This window comes from Macrotis lagotis, chromosome X (genome assembly GCF_037893015.1).
Source record: "Macrotis lagotis isolate mMagLag1 chromosome X, bilby.v1.9.chrom.fasta, whole genome shotgun sequence".
In the NCBI taxonomy this organism is placed as follows: Eukaryota; Metazoa; Chordata; class Mammalia; order Peramelemorphia; family Peramelidae; genus Macrotis; species Macrotis lagotis.
Genome location: NC_133666.1, coordinates 279,430,063 through 279,442,681, shown reverse-complemented (window position 1 = coordinate 279,442,681; position 12,619 = coordinate 279,430,063). Strand labels below are relative to the sequence as shown.

Here is a 12,619-nt window from a genome sequence, read left to right as displayed (position 1 = left end):
TTCTATATTCTGGGCCCATGGTGATATAGTCTGTATTTTTTCAATGAATGTCCATAAATCTTTTAGTTGTATAGTAATCCCTTGTTTCTTAATAACTTTGTATAACCGTCTGGCCCAAATTTCACTTTCCTCTGGCTTAACCATGGGAACCTATTCCCCATCTTTCCCACCTACTCAAGTAGCGAAGGTACTTTCACTATCTTCTTGTCCTACTGACAAGGTCCCAGTTCTCTTTCCTGCGCTTACCTTTAGTCCCTATTCGGATGCCAATTCTGTTGCGGTCCACTCTGGGCAGCCGGGTCTCAGTTTAATTCACACAACTCTTCGGGGAGCTCCGCCGGACATGTCCCGCATGTTCAATAACGAAAGTCAGCCAGTGAGAGATAAGCAAGGAGTTTATTGCAGGTATATGCTACATCTCTGACTTACATAGTTGAAATAAGGGTATATATAAGCCTAGTCCCCTTGTATCAGCATCCCTCATCTCCAGGCCTGTGGAAGTATAAGGGGCATGCCACAAAAGGTCTGTATCCTGGAAAGATGTGGAATCTTCAGCAAGATAAAGATGAAAGGTAAAGAGATAAGTACCAGAACTCCTTCCTGGGACACTTGAACAAGATGAGGATGAAAGGCAGAGGGATAAGGACAGAAGGTCCTTCCTGAGAATATTCAACAAGATAAGGATGAAAGGCAGGAGAACAAAGAGAGAGAGAAGGGCCAGAGCTCCTTCCTGAGTTCAGAGCACTCTGGTATGGACATTCCTGTTGTCCCAGGTCTCAATGACTCTCAGGATGAACTCCTCATGGCCACATACTCTTGTCTATTATCCCCTTACAATTCCCCTTTCTTGTTTAAGTGCAAAGCACCCTATAGATTCCCAGAAAAGGGTTGTCTTGGAGGATCAACAAAAACATCAGTCAGAACCTTTCTTATGCATGAGATGAAGACTTGCATCACAAGGGGCACACACAAGCAAAATAATAAAAGTCCAATACCAAACAATATATAAGGTAAAAATATATGCAACAGACCACCAGATTGAGCATGAAAGAACTGATCAGAATCTGCTGCCTGGTCAATATAATCAGCTATTTGGGCTAATTTTGACAATTCTAATGTAACATTTTCCATACTCAATCCATGCAGCTGGGCTCTAATAACATTCCATTCTACTTGAGATTCATTATATTGCTCTTTGGTCAAACAATATTGATTATGTCTATAATCACATTGTAACCTTTGTTGTAATTCCAAATATTGTACTTCTTCTCCCAAAAACATAGTGGCCTTATGCAATTGATATAATGCTTTATAAAATTGCTCATCTACCTGAAGCTGGTGTTTAAATCCCACTGAAACATTCTACATTAATTCTTGTAATCCCTGTGCTTCAACTATTCAATTCTGAGTATTAGATATTGACATAGCAAGGGCTGTAGAAGCCACAATGGCTTCTACCAGTAATGTAATGCCCAAAATAACACAAAAAAATATATCTTGTTTCTCTGTTGAAAGGATAATATTTTCTCATTAATTGTCTCAAAAATGTGATCACTATGTGTTCTATAACAATTTTTTTGTTTTTTACAATAGTAAATGCATAATGTGGTCATGTTACTTTGAAAACTTTTCTACCTACAGCAAATTTAGGGCCTATGCAGGTTCTTACTAAACAATTCATACAGGTTAAATTGAACACCCCATCAGAATATTTAGTTAATGTAATATTAGATTTTCCTTCTACTAAAAATGCATATTCCTCACCCAAGCATACCCTGGCACTAATAGTGATATTACTAGTTATATTATTCCTTATATCAATATTAACCAATTCAGGCATTCCTTGCACAGTATGTCCCCCAACCAATGCAACAAATGTTTCTATCCCTTTAACCTCTAATATATATATATATTGCAGTCGAGGATCATTTACTGCTCCTCTATTTTGCATGTCTCTTGTGGTATTATGACAAGATATTAAATATTCTGTATAATTCATAAAGTCTAAAGGTACTTTGATGCACTGATGAGTATGGCAATATTTAAAGGGCATGAAACCAGGATAATGATACATAAGTGAATAGAATTACAAGAACTTAACCTGTTTCCTTGATATTGTTTAGTTTCATTCAAAGGTATCTCAGTGCCATTTAATCTCCATGTATATAAGTTATATTTCCTGGTGTCAATTTGTATAGAATTCTTATTTGTTTTTACAGCAATATCCCACAAATATATCCTTCCATCCACAATCTGAGTACACCATCTATCAGCAGGTACAATACTTTTAGTGTAATTCCATTCAGTGCTCAACCAGATTCCTCCCATTTGTTTCTGGAAGTACACAGGAAATCCTTTAATCAATCCCATGAAAGTCATTTTTTGTTAAAGTTCTGTATGGATTCATTACTTGTTATTTCTTCAACACTCCCTTCATTGTATATGCAAGAAAGATTTCCATGTAAAATAAATTCTAGCATAGTGTCTGTCCAGGATAGTGTTTTCAACCATGGTGGAGACGGAATGAGAACCCATCAATGATCAGTCATATTAGCCTTTCCTACAGTTAACAAGTGCATCATCATAAATGTTCTTATGAGTATCTTTAATTGTCTTTTATGAGCATGATTCTTTCTTCCTCTCTTGTTTTGCCTTCTCTTTCATCGATTCTTCCTCAGTTTCCACATTTCTTATTCTTTTTGCAGAAACCCATTTGTCTCCATGATCTGTGGAAACACAAAGAAAACCTGGACCCCATATTAATACTCTGTAAGGTCCATACCATGAGCCATCGAGCTCCTTTACCAATACCATAGATTTTATTTTCAGAATTATTTTTAAAGTATTTTCTTTCCAACTGTTTCTTAATTTGTATAAAATGTCTCATGGCTGGAGACAAATTGTCCAATTTAGAAATTTGTAAAAAATTATACGTATATATTGCTTTGTCTAGAATTCCTTGTGATAAACGTCCTCTTCCCCTTTCTTGTTTAGCAAGGATCGCCTTAATATTTCTATTAGCATGTTCCACTATGGCCTGACATGTAGGATTGTAAGGAATTCCAGTGACATGCTTTATTCCCTAAAACTTTTAAATTACAAAGATTTCTTAAGACCAATTGTTGCTAAAAAATCCCTTCTTATGACTGTAAGATTTTCTTCATACTTCTCTTAAATTCCAAAAGTCATATTCAAATTAGTTTTAAATCATCTTCTTTTCAAAAGCCTAAAAACTTTGCAAATTCTTATTTTTATCAGTGCAATACTAACTTCTCAATGCTTTCATTTATAAAAACTTTCTATCCTTACTGACCAACATTTCTTAATATTAGAACATTCTATATTCTGGGAATGAGAGATTCCCCACAATTTGAGATATCAACGTGATATGTACTAATTCTTTACCTTTACTGTTTATCATTACTCACTCATTCCAGATTCTTCCCAGATACATGATCCACATCCCAATCAGTGTAAAATATTAACTTCCTCTTAGTTATCCTAAAGCTAACTCACAAGTCTGTCCTGACTCCCATAACTCTGGAGGAGCCATAAAACATCAGAATCCAAACTCAAACATATTCTTTACAAACCCCTTAATTCAATTTACATGTATCTTTAGATTAGCATACTATAAGATCAATAATAACATAATTAACATTTACTTTACAGTTGTTTTCATATCAAACTTTTTACTTTATGGGGTTTATTATTTTTCTAATCAATTCATTGCCAAACATTGCAAAAATTACCAATTTAATGCAATTTTAAATCAGCCCAACCTCATATAAACACATATGTCCCTATAGACTTACAGTTCTATACTTTCTTCTTTTCTTATAATGATTTGTACACCATTTTCCAGAGTTCCCAAAATCCATTTTTTTGTATACAAAGTCAACCCTGCTCAAACCTCTCCATACTTAACAAGTGTTTCAAAAGAAACCCCAATTGTCTCTTAAGTCTGGATTTTCTTTCCAGTACTTTCAGAATCTCTTAATCAAACTATACCACTCACATTTTTCCACCATTCCTTTTCATTAGCTCTTCTTGACTTTAATTCATACTATTCCGAACTAGAGTCACATAGCTTATACAGCTATATAACTACAGATATGATTCCACTTCTCACAATGCATTTTTCCTTCCAAGGTTTTAATATTTAACATTTCTTGATTACAACTGCTAAAATCCTGGAGAAGGCAGTCATTCAAAAATCCCTTAGCCTAATTAGAATATTTCCTGCCCCCCTTCTTCAAATAGAGTAAACTAAATAACTTTTATAGAGAGAGACCATCCTAGATTCTTTCTGGGGGTGGTGGTCTTCTATTCTTCAACCCTTACATGTCCCATAATTTTCTGTAATAACTAACAATATCTGAATCTATATTGATAAACTCCTGAAGCTCTAATGATGCCATATCATTCTGGAAAAAAAATTAATTATTTAGTTTCCCTTATATGGGCATTTTGGTAACCACATTATACACTTTAGGATTAACCTGACTCTCTTGTCTTTCTGAAATTTATTTTCCCTATTTTCAAATTAAAATAGCATTTCTTTCTATGATTTCTTTGTTTAACATATTTGGTAATATTTGCTGTTTCTTTAACTTCAATGTCCTTTTTAACACTTACTTTACTAATTCTTCCTGAAGTAGCTCTCCCTCCTGAAAGTGGGAGGGAGAGGGAAACACACCGGCAGCACAGAATCAAGGAGAACGAGAAAGAGAAGGGAACATAAACAAGGAATGGGGGGAGGGGGATTCTCATAATAGTAAAATAACAGGGTGAGTAGTTTGGCCTCAGTCAATTTAACACCAAAATCCATTCCTTTTTTAAAATAAAAACAAAAAATCCTGGAAGAGGAGGGGGATCAGATTACACACAGAAAGCAGGTTCAAGGGGAGAGCCAGTGAGGGCATTAGATGCCAAAATAACAAAGAGCAGCAATTTAAATGAGGCAACCCAAGGACAATTTTAGGGGAACTTTTCTCCCCATCTAGCAAATCAATAGAAGAACCTGAACACACAAGTAAACAGACAATCTAAACACATAAAGACAGACAAGGCACAAACACAACAGAATTTTCCAAACTGACAATCTCAACACATATCCACAAACACAGACCAATGGCAAATTCCTGACGTCTCAGGAATGCCGTGAGGGGAGATTCTCTCTTAAACTAGTAAGAAGGAGCTGGTAGGGGAGGAGGAGGCCAAATTTCATCCTCCTGTACAACTTTATTTCTTTTCTTTCTTTTCTTTTCTTTTTTTAATATAGTTTTACTGTCTGTTTGGCTTTCTATAGAGAAATGTCACTCCATTCCCTCAAAAGCATTTTTCACTATACTAATTATCAAGAAATCTAGTTCTTTAAGATAATCAGGGCATTCTTGTTCATAGCTAGTCATCTGTTCTCCTATTACCTGCCATTTATCTTTTGTTATTTCTATATTCTGGGCCCATGGTGATATAGTCTGTATTTTTTCAATGAATGTCCATAAATCTTTTAGTTGTATAGTAATCCCTTGTTTCTTAATAACTTTGTATAACCGTCTGGCCCAAATTTCACTTTCCTCTGGCTTAACCATGGGAACCTATTCCCCATCTTTCCCACCTACTCAAGTAGCGAAGGTACTTTCACTATCTTCTTGTCCTACTGACAAGGTCCCAGTTCTCTTTCCTGCGCTTACCTTTAGTCCCTATTCGGATGCCAATTCTGTTGCGGTCCACTCTGGGCATCCGGGTCTCAGTTTAATTCACACAACTCTTCGGGGAGCTCCGCCGGACATGTCCCGCATGTTCAATAACGAAAGTCAGCCAGTGAGAGATAAGCAAGGAGTTTATTGCAGGTATATGCTACATCTCTGACTTACATAGTTGAAATAAGGGTATATATAAGCCTAGTCCCCTTGTATCAGCATCCCTCATCTCCAGGCCTGTGGAAGTATAAGGGGCATGCCACAAAAGGTCTGTATCCTGGAAAGATGTGGAATCTTCAGCAAGATAAAGATGAAAGGTAAAGAGATAAGTACCAGAATTCCATCCTGGGACACTTGAATAAGATGAGGATGAAAGGCAGAGGGATAAGGACAGAAGGTCCTTCCTGAGAATATTCAACAAGATAAGGATGAAAGGCAGGAGAACAAAGAGAGAGAGAAGGGCCAGAGCTCCTTCCTGAGTTCAGAGCACTCTGGTATGGACATTCCTGTTGTCCCAGGTCTCAATGACTCTCAGGATGAACTCCTCATGGCCACATACTCTGTCTATTATCCCCTTACACTATGACAGAGCTCAAAAAAGATTTTGAAAATCAAATAAGGGAGATAGAAGAGAAATTGGGGGGAGAATGAGAGAAATGCAGGAAAAACATGAAAAACAGGTCATTGGCTTAGTCAAGGAAATCCAAAAAAATGCTGAAGAAAATAACATGTTAAAAACCGGCATAGGTCAAATGGATAAAACAGTTCAAAAAGTTATTGAGGAGAAGAATGATTTAAAAAGCAGAATTGACCAGATGGAAAAGGTGATAAGAATAGCTCTCTGAGGAAAACAAATCCTTCAGATGTAGAATGGAGCTAAAGGAAGCTGATGACTTTATGAGAAGTCAAGACACAGTACTTCATCACCAAAAGAATGAAAAATTAGAAGAAAATGTGGAAACATCTCATTAAAAAAAAACAGCTTATCTGGAAAACAAATTCAGGAAAGATAATTTAAAAATGATTGGGATACCTGAAAGTCATGATCAAGAAAAGAGCTTTGACCTTATTTTTAAAGAAATCCTACAGGAAAATTACCCCAATATTCTAGAAGCAGAGGGTAAAATAGAAATTTAGGGAATCCACCAATTTCCCCTGGAAAAGATCCAAAAAAAAAACCCAGGATTATTATAACCAATTTGCAGAATTCCCAAGTCTAAGAGAAAATATTACAAGCAGCCAGAAGGACACAATTCAAATATTGTAGAGCTGCAGTTAGGATCACACAGGACTTAGCAGCAACTACATTAAGGGCTCATAGGGCTTGGAATATAATATTCCAGAAGGCAAAATAGCTTGGAATACAACCCAGAATCAACTACCCAGCAAAATTGGACGTCCTCTTCCAGGGGGAAAGATGGACTTTCAGTGAACCAGGGGAATTCCAGATGTTCCTGCTAAAACAACCAGAGCTGAACAGAAAGTTTGACCTTCAAATACAGGACTCAGGTGAAGCATAGAGAGCAGAGGAGAAGGGTAAAATATGAGGGACTGGGGCAGCTAGGTGAAGCAGTGGATTTATACCAGCCTTGGAGTCAGGAGTACCTGAGTTCAAATGCAGCCTCAGACACTAAATAAGTGCCTAGCTGTGTGACCTTGGGCAAGTCAATCCCATTGCTGTAAATTTTAAAAAAAATTAAATATTAGAGACTTAATGATGATGAACTGCATGTATGCCTGCATAGAAAAGTGATACTGATAATACTCATATGAAACATCTCATTTAATAAAGCAGGTAGAAGAAGCTTTTATAGATGAAGCACAGGAAAGAACTGAATTTGAAGATATAATGTATTGTAAGGATGGAGTCAATGGCTAAAAGGGAAATGTACTGGGAGTAAGAAAAAGGAAAGGTGGAATAGGCTAAGATATTTCATATAAAAGATATATATATATATATATATACATATATATATATATATATATATATATATTTTACAATGAGCTTTTGCAATGATATGGAAGGGGGGAAGGCGAAGGGAAAATGAGGTAACCTTCACTCTCATCAGAAATGACTCAGAGAGGAAACAGCATACACACTCAACAGGGTATAGACATCTAGAGTAAAACGAAGAGGAGGGGAAGCGGGGGAGGAAATGTGGATGATAGAGGGAGAGGGTAGACCATAGGAGAGAAAAGTCAGATATAACACATTTTCTTTTTTACTTATTGCAAGGGACTGGGATTGGGTGGCCTGTCCGGAACCATGGGGTCGGGTGGTTGCTGGGTCTCAGGGGTGGTATGAGGGCTCAGGGTCTCTTTGTCCCTGGGCCGGTGATCAGTCTGCTGTGCTGCTTAGCTACCCTACAGCACATTTTAGAAGAAGGACAGAGTGAAAGGAGAGAGAAAATATAATATATGGTAGTAGGGAAGAATGGATGGGGAGAATTATAATCAGCAACAGTGGAAAAATATGTAAGTAACTTTTATGATGGACTTATCATAAAGAATTGTGATCCACCCAAGACAGAGCTGATGGTATCAGAACACAGAATGAAACATTTTTTTTCCTCTTTATTTTATTTTTCATGAGGGTCTATATGGGGGGAGGGGTATTATGTTTACTCTTAAACAAGAATATTTTAGTAATACATGAAAAAAATCACTTGCACAAAAATATTCATAGTAGCTCTGTTTGTAGTGGCAAAGAATTGGAAATTAATGTAAATGTCCATCATTTGGGGAGTGGCTTAATAAAATGTGGTATATGCATGTGATAGAACACTATTGTTTTATTAGAAGCCAGGAGGGATGGGAATTCAGGGAAGCCCAGAAAGATTTGCATGGAGTAATGCTGAGCGAAATGAGCAGAACCAGAGGACCATTGTACACCCTAGTGGCAACATGGGGGTGATGACCAATCTTGATGGACTTGTTCATTCCATTGGTGCAACAATCAGGCACAATACTTTATTTTTCTTCCTTAAGGATATGATTTCTCTGTCATCACATTCAACTTAGATCAGTGTATACCATGTAGACAATGTAAAGACTAACAGACTGCCTTCTGAGGGGGTGGGGGGGAGGGAAGCAAGATTAGAGGAAAAATTGCAAAAATTTAAAAATAAAATTTAAAAAAAGGAATACAATAAAAATTGACTTTTTAAAAAGTTTACAAGTGAATTTTTTACTTTTATTTTTTAGAATGCACAGTTTTGCAGAATGTGATAAATGGACTCCAGAAAACTATTGAAAATCATTATAATTTGAAAGGTAAAGTTTTAAAAGTTGAATTTTAGTTCATTTCATTGAAGACATAGATCTGATTTACTTTAGAACCTCTTAAAAAATGGAAGCCTTAACCCCATTAACAATAAGAGCCCACTAATTTGGCTTTATTTAGTTGTCTTCAAAACCACAAGTACTTGATTTATTTAATGTTAAATTATTTTTGAGTGACAATTTGATTTATTTATTTTATATTATTTCAATAATCTTGTTGTGAAAGTAAAGATAAACCCTCTCCCTCCCCTCCAAAAAAAAGCTAGAGAAACCTCAAGAATAGTGAGAGAGGGGAAAAGGTGTACTTCAGTCTGTGTTCAGATTCCAACAGCTCTGACTCTGGGATGAGTTGCTTTTTTATCATAAGTCCACCAGAGCAGTTGCTTCAATATCTTTTCCCACAGTTGATATTACTAGCTATATCTACTTCCACTCTATTCCTCCCCACTCTCACTTATTCTATTCTCTTGATCCTTTCACTCTGTCCCTGTTCAGAAGTGTCCCACAATCTTCCCTCTCTTCTATCACCCACTCCCCTTTTCCTCTCCCTATTCCCACTTATCCCATCCATTTCCTCTCATTTTTCTCTAGGGTAAGATAGATTTCTATACCCTATTAAGTATGTATGTTATTTCCTCTCTGAGCTACTTCTGATTGAGAATGAAGAATCCCCCCCCACCTTCCCCCATTTCACTCCATTGCAAAAGCTTTTTCTTGACTCTTTTCTTTGCTTTTCTTCCTCTCTTTTGCCTTCCTTCCAGTACTTTCCTTTATCACCCATTGACTTCATCTTTATACCATAAAATATCATTTTCAGCTCCCTCCTATGCCTTGTCTATATGTTCCTTCTAACTGCTCTTATAAATGAGAAGGTTCATATAAGTTATCAGTATCTTCTTCCCATTCAGGAATACAAACAGTTCAACATTATTAAGTTCCCAATTAATCCTTCTTGTTCACCTTCCTATGCTTCACCTGAGTCCTGTACTTGGAGATCAAACTTTCTGTTCAGGCTTTCTTAAATTATTAATAAAATATTTAAGAGGTTCCATGTTGTATCTGAGCAATGATTCATCCTTCTTAGAATTCTCTCTTTTGAAAGTGGCATCAGGTAAAACTTCTGAGTTAATCATAGCAAATACTTTAATCAACTTCAAAAAAGTCAAAGGTATTTTCTACTCTGAATATTCTTAATTTTCTTAATAAGTCAGTGTATTCTTGAAGTAAAATGTTTAGTGCTTAGAGATTATGTAATGGTAGTGACTGATATTTTTCCTATACAATGAGTTTGGAGGGGGTTTTGGTCATGGGCTGAGATCATATCTTAGATACGTAACATAAAAAAACATTTGGACCATACAGTTATTCATGGCACAACTGCATATGCCTAGGACCACAATTGGTCCTAAGCCTGTTATACTTTTATTTTTTTATTTTTTAAGAAAGATTTTTATTTAAATGCAACCCAGCATGTGGAACTTCTTTTAAAGGGATATTTGTGTTTTGGTGGTGGGAGTCATTGTCTGATTTTAATTTTAGGACCTCAAGTTGAACCTCTGTTTGTACTACAGATAATAAATACTCAGAGTCCACCTAAAGACTTCTTAGGGCTGAGTTTATGATTTGGAGTTACTTTTAGTTATTGTTTCTCTTCAGGTTTGATGAAACATAAAAACTAACTCAAGGGAAGCTTTTTGTACTCATGTGGGAAAGCTCTACTTATTTTTTCTGTGTTGTTTATAAATTCAACTTGGTTATTTTCTTCCCAAATCTAATAAAGCTAAAGAGACTTTTACCTTAGTTCTTTAAAAGTATTAGTTAAATGACACTGTGATTCTGAATATTGAGTTAATGCTTTTGGTTGCTGAAAAAATATTATTTTGCATATATTTGTCCTATTAAAAAGTTCAAAGAAAGTATAATTATTTATAGTGATCATTTTGTTTTCTTTAATGTGATTTCAGGTATTTACAAATATGGTATCTGTAAATTTAAAAGGTAATTAAGCATTTGTTTCAGGTTGCTGTACTTACAAAATTCCAATATTAAGTTGAAGTTTGAAGTACAAATAAATTCTTTGAAAGTTAAAAAAAAAAGAAAGATTTTGTTTATTTTGAGTTTTACAATTTTCCACCCATTCTTGCTTCCCTCCCCCTACCCCCCACAGAAAACTAGTCTTTACATTGTTTCCATGGTATACATTGATCTCAGTTGAATGTGATAAAAAAGAAATCATGTCCTTAAGGAAGAAAAATAAAGTTATGAGATAGTAAAATTACATATTGAGATAACTGAACTTTTTTTTCTAATTTGAAGGTAATAATCTTTGATCTTTGTTCAAAGTCCATAATTCTTTCTCTGGATACAGATGGTATTCTCCATTGCAGATAGCCCAGAATTGTCCCTGGTTGTTGCACTGATGGAATGAGCAAGTCCATCAAGGTTGATCATCACCCCCATGTTGCTGTTAGGGTGTACAAGGTTTTTCTGGTTCTGCTCATCTCGCTCAGCATCAGTTCATGCAAATCCTTCTAGGCTTCCCTGAATTCCTATCCCTCCTGGTTTCTAATAGAACAATAGTGTTCCATGACATACATATACCACAGTTTGTTAAGCCCATTCCCCAATTAAAGGACATTCACTTAATTTCCAATTCTTTGCCACTATAAACAGTGCTGCTATGAATATTTTTGTACAAGTGATGTTTTTACCCTTTTTCATAATCTCTCCAGGGTATAGACCCAGTAGTGGTATTGCTAGATCAAAGGGTATGCACATTTTTATTGCCGTTTGGGCACAATTCCAAATTGCTCTCCAGAAAGGTTGGATGAGTTCACAGCTCCACCAACAACATATTCGTTTCCCAGATTTCCTTCATCCCTTCCAACATTGATGATTGTCCTTTCATACTGCCCAGTCTGAGAGGTGTGAGGTGGTATCTCAGAGATATTTTAATTTGCATTTCTCGAATCAGTAATGTTTTGGAGCAATTTTTCATATGACTATAGATTGCTTTGATTTCCTCAGCTGTAAATTGCCTTTGCATATCTTTTGACCATTCGTCAATTGGGAAATGGCTTATTTTTTTTGAAAATTTGATTCAGTTCTCAGTATATTTCAGAAATGAGTGCTTTGTCAGAAATACTAGTTGCAAAAATTGTTTCCCAATTTACTACATTTCTTTTGATCTTGGTTACAGTGGTTTTGTCTGTGCAAAAGCTTTTTAATTTAATGTAATCAAAATTACCTAGTTTGATTTTTTTTCCCCAGGGCAATGTTAAGTGGCTTGCCCAAGGCCACACAGCTAGGTAATTATTAAGTGTCTGAGGCCTGATTTGAACCCAGATACTCCTGACTCCAGGGCCGGTGCTCTATCCACTGCACCACCTAGTCGCCCCTCTAATTTGTTTTTAATGATGTTCTCCATCTCTTCCTTGGTCATAAACTGCTTCCCTTTCCATAGATCTGACAGGTAAACTACTACTTGATCTTCTAGTTTACTTATAATATTTTTTTATATCTAAATCCTATATCCATTTGTATCTTATCTTGGTATAGGGTGTGAGGTGTTGGTCTGATCTAAGTTTTTTCCATACTAACTTCCAATTTTCCCAACAGTTATCGAAGAGACA

General features: G+C 35.9%; 1 protein-coding gene across 4 annotated transcripts in view; it reads left to right on the top strand.

Annotated features, from left to right (window-relative positions):
- The window catches only part of CCDC152 (coiled-coil domain containing 152), a 101,146-nt gene that overhangs the window by 27,034 nt on the left and 61,493 nt on the right, over nt 1-12,619 (top strand). For 3 of the 4 annotated variants that reach the window (XR_012472765.1, XM_074208310.1, XM_074208308.1), the window contains exon 4: nt 8,910-8,978. The exons of the other annotated variant lie outside the window; for it this stretch is intronic. Coding sequence is in view for 2 of the 3 variants with exons in the window: in XM_074208310.1 (XP_074064411.1) it covers nt 8,910-8,978 (69 nt within the window). In the remaining variant the exon portion in view is untranslated. The remainder of the gene's footprint in view (nt 1-8,909; nt 8,979-12,619) is intronic. 4 annotated transcript variants of the gene reach the window in all.